The sequence below is a fragment of the Podarcis tiliguerta genome (assembly GCF_965153285.1).
Source record: "Podarcis tiliguerta genome assembly, chromosome: 4".
In the NCBI taxonomy this organism is placed as follows: domain Eukaryota; kingdom Metazoa; phylum Chordata; class Lepidosauria; order Squamata; family Lacertidae; genus Podarcis; species Podarcis tiliguerta.
Window position 1 is genome coordinate 62568015 of NC_139537.1, and position 12235 is coordinate 62580249.

The 12235-nt window shown below is 39.9% G+C and overlaps 1 protein-coding gene across 3 annotated transcripts in view; it reads left to right on the forward strand.

Moving 5' to 3' along the window:
• The window catches only part of MAP3K15 (mitogen-activated protein kinase kinase kinase 15), a 65021-nt gene that overhangs the window by 27485 nt on the left and 25301 nt on the right, over window positions 1-12235 (forward strand). For all 3 annotated transcript variants that reach the window (XM_083439377.1, XM_083439376.1, XM_083439378.1), the window contains 8 exons: window positions 1146-1314; window positions 2114-2220; window positions 6333-6503; window positions 7651-7763; window positions 8569-8728; window positions 9010-9160; window positions 10391-10498; window positions 12175-12224. In XM_083439377.1, coding sequence (XP_083295503.1) covers window positions 1146-1314; window positions 2114-2220; window positions 6333-6503; window positions 7651-7763; window positions 8569-8728; window positions 9010-9160; window positions 10391-10498; window positions 12175-12224 — 1029 coding nt within the window. The remainder of the gene's footprint in view (window positions 1-1145; window positions 1315-2113; window positions 2221-6332; window positions 6504-7650; window positions 7764-8568; window positions 8729-9009; window positions 9161-10390; window positions 10499-12174; window positions 12225-12235) is intronic.

Below are 12235 nucleotides of genomic sequence, written 5' to 3' on the forward strand. Positions count from 1 at the left end.
AACTGAAGGAAGCTTAAAAAGCAGTTTTTGATACGTCACAATATGAAGTTCTGCCATTTAAAAAAGTCAGCAATGCCACTTCGTTAATGCAAGCCCTTGGTTATACCATGAAGACTCTTAGGATTCTAGCCATTGAGTGTGATAGCTTACATACTGTTATTTACTTTCATTAAGCTTTGTTCATATTTTTTCCCTTAAAGTTCAGCATTGATAGCAACCTTAGTTCTGATTCTGTTTTGATTAAAAAATGTGTGTGTGAAGAGGGAATGGAGAGTTGGTTAGAAAAATCATACCGGCTGGTTGTATCCCTACCCTCCACAAATTCAGTGTGATTTAAGTCCTTTTTCACACCTCCTAAATAATGCATACAGTGAAACTATGCATGTTGATGTTAACTGCATGGCGGTTAAATTATAATAATCCTAGGCACATTGCAGAGGGGGATTTACACTGGTGCTGCTGTGTGTGGGGATGGCAGGTTTAACCTTTCCCTCCCCAGCCTTTTTTCTGATGAAAATGGATCCTGTGTTCTGCGATTAGAGATGCTAAAAAAACAAATTGGGGGTGTTCTGTTGCTGAGTGCAGTGCATGGACTGAAATCTCCTGCCTCCCACATGCTTTGTATCAAATTTAAAATCCTTTGATGTGGCAACAAGCCAAGCAATCAACATAATGTGTAATTAGCTTCTGAATATGCAGAGGGACATGGGCTCACTCCTGCTTTTCTGGCCTCCTACCTCTATGTTTTTACTTTAAAAACAGGTTTATTTCACACCAATCTGTGCCACATGGGTACAGCTTTGTGGCTGGGGCCTATGCAGTAATTTAGGCTTCTTGTATCATCCTCCATTCCCCCCCCCCCACAAAAACTATGCAGAGCTCACTGTCAGGGTAGGATCAGGCACATTCCCTCCATGATTCTATTATTCCTGATATGTCATGTTCACATGGCCTTTAAGATTAGACCTTTCTGTTCCTAATGTTTATTAATTTTCAATAAAGAGATTTGGCATCCCTCTCCATATCTCCCAGGAAGGATCTCTCAGAGAAACCAAGGTCTAATATTTTGGTGGTCACATTTCATCAGCCCTAGATAACAATTAATGTAGTAATAATGCTTTCCCTGCTATGCTTAATTCCTCTAGTACATATTACAAGGAAACTCTGTTAAATGACATTAGAAAAGCTAGAGAGAAGTATCAAGGAGAAGAACTGGCAAAGGAACTGACCAGGATTAAACTTCGTATGGATAATACTGAAGTCCTCACTTCTGACATTGTAATCAACTTACTTCTGTCATATCGAGATATCCAGGTATGTTACTTTTACCATAAATACATAGTACATGTCCCCAATGTTATTTTATCAAGGTTTTACCCATTTTTAAAAATATTTTTTAAAGGTGATCTTAAGTTCAGAATCATTGGGTTCTACAGAATCCGGATTCATGATGACTTATTTCCTTAAAAATAGCACAAAAACGCTCAACAACTTTGGCCCCAACAACATGTGTGTCCTGATTTTCACTGTTTGAAATATTGCAACCCTAGATATCAGTGTTTTATTTACATTAATTTGCTGCAAATATTTCTGCCCTTTTCTGTAATATTTGTCAACAAGATATGGAAGCTGAGGAAATGAGCCACATAACTTCTTGTTATCTGACCCTGCAATCTGAGTTTAATGAGTTCATTTTACTTAGTAGCCTTCAGGTTATAAATCCCCACTAGGAGATTATGAGTAAGACTGCTTTAAAAAATGTTTTCCATTGTAGTGCATGCTTGTCTTTAGCTAAGAATGCAATAATGCTTAAAGAGCAATGTCAGCCATCTAGTGGAATGATGCAAGTGGCTTGTTAACACAGGCAAGGATGCATTCCATTCAGGAGTGTGTTAGTTCATAAATTCTGGCTCCTGTAGAGTTGTGTGTGTTCCTTGTAGGCAGAGAATATAATTCTAGCAGATCTTGTCCTAGGACGAAGGGAGTATCAAGGAGATAGGCTATACATCTTTTTAAGTAGTTGTTGCTCATGGTCAGAATAAGTAAAAACCGTTTGATGGATGAATTTTTCTTAGTAACGCTTTCCTCTGTTACCTCTTTAAACTGCTGTTAGGACTATGATGCCATGGTGAAGCTGGTGGAAACACTGGAAATGCTCCCTACTTGTGATCTGGCTGATCAGCACAATATCAAATTTCATTATGCATTTGCACTGAATCGGTAAGATTAACTCCTGTGTGAATACGTTAACAGAGAGAGGTAACTATTCCATTAGTGCAAAGGCATCTTCAACTTAAAACAGTAATTGCAACCACAGACTCGGATATTTGTTACATGAAGGTGACCCAAACATTCCCAGTGTATTTCCACACTCAATCCTTTCTACTTAAACTGATGACTTTCCACCCACCGCTTATGTATCTCTTTCGCCTCCCCCCCCAGAAAATATTTTAAATCCTCCTACAGACTCTGTTGGACTACATTCTGCTTAGTAGGCTGATAATTGAAGTATATGTAGCTTCTTATTTAAAAGTGTAAGTTTAATCCATGGTGCTCTTGTCCCTCATATATTCTAAGTGACCACTGTGCTCTGCAGGAGAGGGACTCCAGCTGAAACCAGCTCATTAGGAAGTTTGTTCCATACAGTATAAGAACTGGGTTTTTAGTTCATGCTACCCCCGCATACTCTTGCAATTTTCTCCCAGTATACAGTATATCAGACAGGTACCCTTGTTTCTGCCTTTTGGGGTACTTATTGAATATGATCTTCTTTCAACAAGCCTTTTAAGCAAGATTCTCATTCCAGTCTTTATCGGGATTAGCTTAGAAAATGTATTTATGTATGTTTTAATGTTGATATTTTTTATTGCTAAATTGCTTTTGGGATTCATTGACTTAAAAAAAAATACAGTGAACAAACCTGTAAAAAATCAAGAATTACTCTGAATTTTTTGATTTCCTTTTTTAAAGTACTTAATACATGCTAGGGTATATTATCACACTACAGCTTCGGTTTAAGCCTAACCCAAGTTATTTATAATAGGCAAATTACCTAAGATTGTTTACGCCACAATATGAAAATACAGTGTGTGCTTATTTTAAACGCCAATTACTTTGTGAATGGTTTCATCATACTTATTATAGGCTCAGCTGTCCTGCATTTTCATTACTGTGCAATATAGCACAGAGGTCATGTTTATAAATGATAACTTGGATAGTAAACTGCTGGTGACAGGTGCTTCAAGGCTGAAGTCATAGCCTAAATATTGTCAGTAGATGAACATGATGAAGGATGGCCAGAGTCACTGCCAGGACTGACAACAGGCGCCCTTTAAGCCAACACCTCAACGCTTTTCCAATAACAACACCTCAACGCTTTTCCAATAACAAAAGGTGTTGAGTAGTAAGAGAGAAGAAACAACTTTTGGTGCACCATAATAGATCAAGATTTTTTAAAAATCCCATAAGGGAAGCCAAACAACTTCCCATAAAGGAAGCCAAACAAGGTTCCCATGATCATGTTGTTTCAGAGGAACTTCTCGGAGCTTCTAAACAATATGCACATGCATAATGTATGGTATAGGCTGGGATCTAAAGACTACTTTGGGCATGCTCAGTGACATGTATGCAATTTTTATAATATTTTTAACCCTTCTGACAACATGAATTGAGGAAGAACTCAGTCACCTTTTGAGAGTAGATAAATAGCTAATCTTCTTTTTAAATTTCAGCAGTATTTCATGCCGTTCCAGAACTAATATTGGTGCATACCTTTCTTTTCCTGGTAACACAGGCTTTGAGTTTTATTTTTATGTCTTTCATAATAAGCAAGGAATAGGTACAGTTACTGCTTTTGTTTCATAGCCATCCAGATAAAGTTGAGGCAGCATTCCGAAAAATGGATAGTTAGTTCATTAAGTTCAGATAATGGTAATGTAGTTTGGGCTTTTAGGTTCACGTAAAAGCTGGAACCTCTTTAAAGAGTTGCAATATCTTGTATGAGAGAAGCACACAAGTAACGGATCACACAGTAGTGAGGGAGTTGCAGCTCCCCATGCAAAATCAGTCTCACAGCTTTCACCTTTGTTGTCTCTCACATGCAATTCTTAACAGCTGCAGCTAGTTGACTTGTGTCCAGCCCAGAGGCTAGATAAGACAGCTGCTGCAGTGGATAAGTGGCTAACACGGGATAAGTGTCTTTTAATTTTCCCTTTGGTGTCTTTCCTTCAGGGTCACCCGACTAATCATTTCCCTCTTTAATGTTGTTGAATTTATTGTCCAGTAGGAGAAAGTGAGTGATGTATTACAGTATTGGGTGGTAACTGGAACTGTTTTTGCTGCTGAGAGTGGGATTCTATGTTCTAACTTTTTGTGTTTTATAATTTTGCTTAATAACAATAAGTATGAGAGACTGAAATGGCAGAGAGTAAAGGCCTACCTGGATGGAAGAGAGGGAGGGCGTGGTTATGCAGCTGTGTGTTTGGCACTGTGTTGCTTTAGATGGTGGTGTGTACTGGTGAGATTACTCTGGCATGGAGCATGTGTGAAGCTTCTATTTCAATTATTTTGTTCTGCTGCCAGTGCTGCTGTTTTGCATAGTTCTCTTCATTTTTTGGTTTTTGAATCCCCCCCCCATATTTTTTTTAATGTTTAAGAGAATATTTTGTTTCTCCTGTTAATCAAGCTGTTTTAAATGTGTAATCATTGATATTGACAGCGTATGACAACAAAGTACATCACTGTAGGGGAAAGTATTTGTGTGTTTGGGCAGTATACTGTATCCAGTATTAAAGCTATCATAACAAGAATTGCCTTGTCGGTTGAAAATTGCATCATGTCTGAATTTATCATTGAAAGGAATTATTCTGCTTACTTAAGCATAGCAAGCTTTGTGCTGCAATGTTTGCTTCTGAATATTTTCAAATAAAACATAGCATAGGTAATTTGTAAATAGTGTGGTTGCATTTCATGTACTAATACTGTATGATATACTAATACTGTATGATAAATGTTTACAGCTGGTAATGTTTTCCAGCCAGAACTGAATTTTGTTTCATTTTGGGTAGATAATTGAAAGTGCCACCTGCTGTCACCGATGCAATGCATAGTGGTTCTGGTCTTAGCCTCTAGAGCAGGAGAAAACAAGCTTGCTCCATCTTCCATATGACAACCCTTCAGATATTTGAAGATGGCTATCATATCTCCTCCCAGTCTCCTCTTTTACAGGCTAAACATACCTAGCTCCCTAAACAGGGAGTCTTAGTTTCCAGACCCTTGATCATCTTCATTTTCCTCCCACATTCCAGCATGTGAATATCCTTCTTAAATTGCGGTGCCCAGAATCAGACACAGTACTCCAGGTGTGGTCTCACCAAGGCAGAATAGAGAGAGATTATTACTTCCCATGAGTGGGACACTATTCTTCTGTTGATGCAGCCTTTTTTGCTGCTACATCACACCATTGACTTGTGTTAAGCTCGTGGTCCACCAAGACTCCTAGATCCTTTTCACATGTACTATTAGCAAGCCATGTGTCCTCAATCTTATATTTGTGCAGCTGGTTCTTCCCGTCTAAGTGTACAACCTGACAAACTAACCTCAAACTAATCATTCTGTTAGTTTGAATATAGCTGCTACTCATCGGACTTCTGGCAATTCAGGATGGCAGAGGACATGATTTTAGAAGACTTATCAGTGTATAGAGGAAAAGAGCAGAGACAGAACGTACACTGTATATAGTTGCATATCTTTTGTGTAAAATCTATCCAGAATGTCAAATCTAGAGCTCTGGAAAGCTCCAACAGAAATTGTATACACAGTTTCATACTAAGGTTGCCTAGTGAAATTATTGTGTGTATTTGGTGTAGGAGTCACCAGTCTTTTTTCACCTGAGGGGACATTTGGATTTTTGTTTCTACCTACTCTGGCCACTTCTCTCTTCCTTGATCTGCTTTCCTGTATGTGCACACACTTCATCTTTATGAGGGATTTTGATAAAAGTCAGATCCAGGAGAATTAATATGAGCCTTGAAATGCACATAGAGTTGGAAGAGGCAGTGGGAAAGAGCATCATTCTTCCAGCTCCTTTTCCATCTTTTATATGCTTTATGAGAGAGAGAGAAAAAAATAACTACTCTCATTACAAAGGAGGCAGTGCATGAGTGGTGAGAGTTCAGAGGCTTTGTGGGCACCAGGGGAGACCATTGTGCTCATAGGCACCACATTGGCAAATCCGAGTTTAGTGCATATTGACAGAGTTATAAATTGTGTTGGATACAAATACATGGTTCTTTGTACAAGCTTATTCATGTGATTTTCTGTCTGAATTTCAGAAGAAACAACACTGGTGACCGGGGGAAGGCACTGCAAGTGATGCTGCAGGTCTTGCAGACATGTGATCGCCCAGCACCTGACATGTTCTGCTTGTGTGGGAGAATCTACAAGGACATTTTCCTTGATTCAGACTGTAAAGACACCAGCAGCCGGGACACAGCCATTGAATGGTAAGAGGAGTGGCAATGTGTTTACCGTATCTGTGTAATTATGAAATGGAAAGCAAAGTACTTCACATAGAGTACCAAGTTCCTTACCAGCCAGCCTCCTGTTGGATGGGAGTTAAGAATAGGACCTTTCATTATCTAGATACTATCTTCAAACTATGCAATTCTTACCATTTTAGTATTCTGTGACATCTTATTACAGTCTTCCAAAAGTAGAGTTGCAATGAGGAGGAAGCTACTGTTTTGAAATTTCAGACTATGGTCAGAGCATATTTAGAGGGGAGATAAGACTATCTCTAAATTCTTGTCAATGCATTTGTGGTTGGAGAGAAGATACTTCTCTTCGTATGTATCATAAACATAATTCTCATAAAGAAAGTTTTTTGAAAGAGATTCTTTTTTGAACAGGAAAGAGAAAATCTATTATTTATTGGACGATAGGAATCAAGATACTGGGTGAGATCCAATGGCGCACTTGTGGGTATTCACTCATGCAACAGGGCTTCGTCTTCCTCTCCTCTACCATGTGCTCTCAAAGTCTGATCTGGAGTGGGGAAGAAGAGAAACAGGAAGTCCCATTGCATAAGGGGATTCTGTTGTGCAAGCAGGTGGATATTTTTAGATGTTGCCCATGACATATAACGTTTCTGTGTTTGCTCTAGCTGCCCAATGGATTTATCACACAAAATGAGATCCAGTGTGCTGAATGTATTTTTCAATTTGATTTTCTGTGTTTTTGTGATGACTAAGTTTTAGCAAATAAATTTAACTGACCTGTATGACTTTAAAGCTGTTTAGACTACTGGTCATCATGAGTTTTGATGGCAATGAATTCCATAAATTAACCACCTGTGACATGAAAAAAAGAACATTCTTTTATCTGTCATCCTGAATCTGCTGCTAATCAGGTTCACCAGCTAACCCCGAGTTCTCATGTTGTGGCAGAGGGAAGAAAATTAAATCCCAATTAAATCATGAGCTCCTGTCTTTCTAGATAAGATTAATTGGAACAACAACAACAAAAAGAAATCCATTCATATTTCCATAGTTTGCAACAATGGCTGGCATGCCTTCTTTATTGAGATCTGAGAAACTTCAAATGTTTTCTTTGGAAGTATCTTCTCCAGTTTGTTAAATCTTGTCTCTGCAGGTATCGTAAAGGGTTTGAGCTCCAGTCAACTCTGTATTCTGGGATTAACCTTGCAGTCTTGCTGATTGTTGCAGGGCAGCAGTTTGAAACCTCCATGGAACTAAGGAAAATAGGTGAACAACACAAAAACTTGTTGCAGCAGTAGTAGGGTTATTAATTATTGTCAGATACATAAAAGGTTGGATCCAAAGGTCCAATTGAATGAAGGAAATTTCCAGTTGTGGAGCTGGACCTTTGGATCCATTGTTCTAAATTGAAGTTGCAGTGAATTCTGTATTTAATAATAGTAGTTTTAGCCCACTGTGAAGCATGTCAGAAGTGTTTTGCCATCAGTTGTAAGCCCCTGTTCCTAGAATGAACTTCTGCAAGGACAGTGGTCCATGACTAGTATCTTTGACCATATGAAGAGTGCAATTTCTTTCCCACCAATGACATTTAGGCCATATTCACTCCATACATTTCAAGTATTATCATACCACCTTTAAACACCCATTGCTTCTCACAAAGAATTCTGGGAGCTGTAGTCTGTTAAGCATGATGAGAATTGTTAGGAGATGTTAATTCCCTTTCCAGAGTTACTGTTCCCAGAATGGTTTAACAGTCCCTCTTCACATGGAACTCTGGAAACTGTAGCTATGAGAAGGGAATAGAGGGTCTCCTAACAACTCAAAGCACCCTTAACAAACCACTGTTTCCAGAATTCTTTGGAGGAAGCCATGGCTGTTTAAAGTATATCATATTGTTTTAAATGTATGGTATGAATGTGTCCTTTAATGTGTCCCTTTGTGTAGTTTTTCTCTACCTAACACTCTTAGAGGTTATACTTCCCATTATTACCAATGCACATTATCATCTTTACAGTCTTTGAGGTTCATTGTGTCCCCTTGTAACATACTGTTTTTATGTGAATTTGTCAAGGTGTGCGATTGAACAGTTTGTTGGGAAGAAAAGGGAGTTTGGAAAAAATGAACAATTACTGGGATGTCGGGCAGTTCTTCAGTGTAAGCATGTTGGCCAATGACATTGGTAAAGCAGTGCAAGCAGCAGAGAGGCTGTTTAAACTGAAACCACCCATTTGGTATGTATCATCACATATTACAATTTGCGTAGTTACATCTCATGCTCTCTGCTCTCTGCCCTCACCCCCCCCCACCCCATTGGACTTCATTAAGTTCTCCAATGCTCCATGCATCATCACTATTCTTTGCATGATGATTAAATAACTATGTTTTCATTTTCAGGACATCTGATTTTCAAGTAGACTTCTAATATTCTAGCAAAGACTTGTTGTGTCATTAACTTAGAGTAAATACTGTTGTTCTTGGTTGTTTAGTTATTGATTGTATGCATGTTTTTCAGGTATTTGAAGTCATTGGTTCAGAACCTGATGTTAATACAGCGGTTCAAGAAACTCACCATAGAACATTCTCCTAGACAAGAGAGACTGAACTTCTGGTTAGATATCATTTTTGAGGCAACTAAAGAAACAACTAATGGCTTGAGATTCCCAGTAAGTCTCTGTAATGCGCAGAGTTTATATATCTGGTTGATTTGGACTAAAATCCTGTATACACTTGCCTAGGAGCAAGCCCAGTTAAACTAATCAGGGTTTACTTTTGAGTAGACAGGCTTAGAATTGCACTATTAGTAACAGAAAATTGTAACCTAGTGTTAGGAGCTACCATGTGAACTAGAATCAAGTGACAAGTAAATCTGCCCAAGCTGTATGTAGTGTTTTCTGCCAAGTAGGACAGAGCTGGCATGTCCTGTTTGGTAGCGAGTGGACCTTGGTGGCAGTTATTGCTTGCTGTTTTTGCTGCTGACCTGTAGGGGTGACCAGGTCGAAGTGGGAAACTTTCTAAGGGAAAAATGCGTTCTGTAATTGTATCACTATGTAATTCATTGTATTTTTAAAAAATAAAACAACAGCAGTACACAAGTGGCTTGAGCATAAATGGATGTTTGATACAAGAGGCAGTCTAATGCAAATGAATAAAAGAATATAATATACAAGAAGGAAAGAGTACAAGAAATTGAATGAGACCTGATTAAATAAATAGTTTGATCCACAGCCAAGAAGAAAATGCAGTGTTAATTGTGAACCAATTTTCAGCACACGTTCAATGGGATTTACTCCCTAGTTCAGGTGTAACTAACTGTGTCCTCCAGTTGTTGTTGGACTACAGCTTCCACCATCTCTGGCTATTGGCCATGCTGGCTGGGATGGATGCGACTTGTAATGCACAATGTCTGAAGGCTGCCATGTTGGCTAAAAGGTAAAGGTAAAGGTACCCCTGCCCGTACGGGCCAGTCTTGACAGACTCTAGGGTTGTGCGCCCATCTCACTCAAGAGGCCGGGGGCCAGCGCTGTCTGGAGACACTTCCGGGTCACGTGGCCAGCGTGACGAAGCTGCTCTGGCGAGCCAGAGCTGCACACGGAAACACTGTTTACCTTCCCGCTGGTAAGCGGTCCCTATTTATCTACTTGCACCCAGGGGTGCTTTCGAACTGCTAGGTTGGCAGGCGCTGGGACCGAACAACGGGAGCGCACCCCGCTGCGGGGATTCGAACCGCCGACCTTTCGATCGGCAAGCCCTAGGCGCTGAGGCTTTAACCCACAGCGCCACCCAAGGCTACTCCTGCCTTTTAGGACAACAGCCTTATAATTAGCATTCCAATGCTGTAAGGATTTGTCACTGATCTAGTTAGGTTTCACTGAACACGTTTGTGCTTCGTTTAGGTACTGGTGATAGAGCCAACTAAGGTATACCAGCCTGCGTATGTTTCAATCAACAATGAAGCGGAAGAAAGAACTGTTTCCCTTTGGCACGTGTCTCCGACAGAAGTGGTAAGACCAATGGTGAATTTCTTCTTTCCCTCCAGAAATTCTGATCATCGCATCTTGGCTTCTTTGCATACAACTCTTTTTTTTAAAAAAGAGGCTTCACAAAAATGTCACACAATGCACATAAGTATCTTCTTTGTCCCGTAGATGGAAAAACTGAGGTACTAACAGCAGGGAGCCAGCCTTAAGTCCCAGGGAAATGAATTATACAAACTCTTTTCAGCTGTTCAGCATGAAAACACGAGGGCACAAAGCATGACAGAGATCACGTGTGAGCACATGCAGGCACAAACACTCCACCTCTAACCTTCCCGTGTCAAATGGGAAGATCTGAAGGAGGCGTGTAAGCCAATTCAGCTGAATGTGCTTGGAAGCCTCCCTGTGATTGGGCAGGTTAGGGGCATAGTGGGAGTGCGTGGCGTTTGAACACCTGGTTTGCACACTTCATACTACCATGCTTTTGGGTTGAAAGCCTGAACAAGGCTATACAGAATTAATGGTACCTTGGGTTAAGTACTTAATAAGTTCCGGAGGTCTGTTCTTAACCTGAAACTGTTCTTAACCTGAAGCACCACTTTAACTAATGGGGCCTCCTGCCACCGCCACCGCGCCACCAGAGCCTGATTTCTGTTCTCATCCTGAAGCAAAGTTCTTAACCTGAAGCACTATTTCTGGGTTAGCGGAGTCTGTAACCTGAAGTGTATGTAACCTGAAGCATATGTAACCCGAGGTACCACTGTATATGATGCCTTAAACTTCTGCTCTTTGATTTATTTTATTAACTTATGAAATTTGGGATGCTCGTAAAAATTCTGATACCAGAATTCTCATTAGGATAAACCAGCCTTGTCTGGGGAGCGGGGAGAGAATGCATTTCATTCTTAAATCTACAGCAGGAAAATAGGAGGACTGTGAATTGGTTTCAGTGATTTAGCCCTGCCCATTCGAGTTACGAAAATGCTAGGTTTTGTACAAATGATACACTCAGTATGACGCAGTACATGCCATGAATATTCTTCAACACTAATGTAACACTGCTTCTCAACCCACTCTGTCCAGGAGTCACAGCTGCTAAGCCACAAAACCCAGCAATCAAATTGTCCTTATTTTTGCTCTAGCTAATGTACATATTTACTTATCAGTGAACCAAGGACTGTGGATCAGATCATCTGAGCATTCTTCTCGGATATGTGGTCATACACGAGAAGCCAATAGGTAGCCCTGTAGACAGTTTAGGTAAGCATTTCTGCAGGCTTGCCGCAGCATACGTCATGACGTTGTGATTATTCTTTCTGACATGGCTTGAAGGAGCTACACACACATGCACATACCACCCCTTGCAGGGGAATGTTCGGATTCACTGAGCCTAGCCATTTCCACAAATTAAGGCATAATGCCATTAGGATGGACATCAGACTTTCATTTGAAAGGAAATTCATAGTGCCATGAAATTTAGGAAGACTGTTTTTGTTCTGCAATGGCAAGGAATAATGTGTTGCTGTTGTGTCCATTCTTTATCTTGCTACTTTTGGGGGGGGGTAGTAGCAACCTTGCTAATATTGCTGTATGCTGCCTCAAAGCAAAATATTGGTGCCCAAAGACTGAGATCATCCTTGTGATATGATGATAATGGTTTGTAATCTTGCTTTGAAACCATCTGTGTTCTTACCCATTTGCAGAAACAGATTCATGAGTGGAATTTTACAGCTTCTTCTATTAGAGGAATAAGGTTGGTGTCCT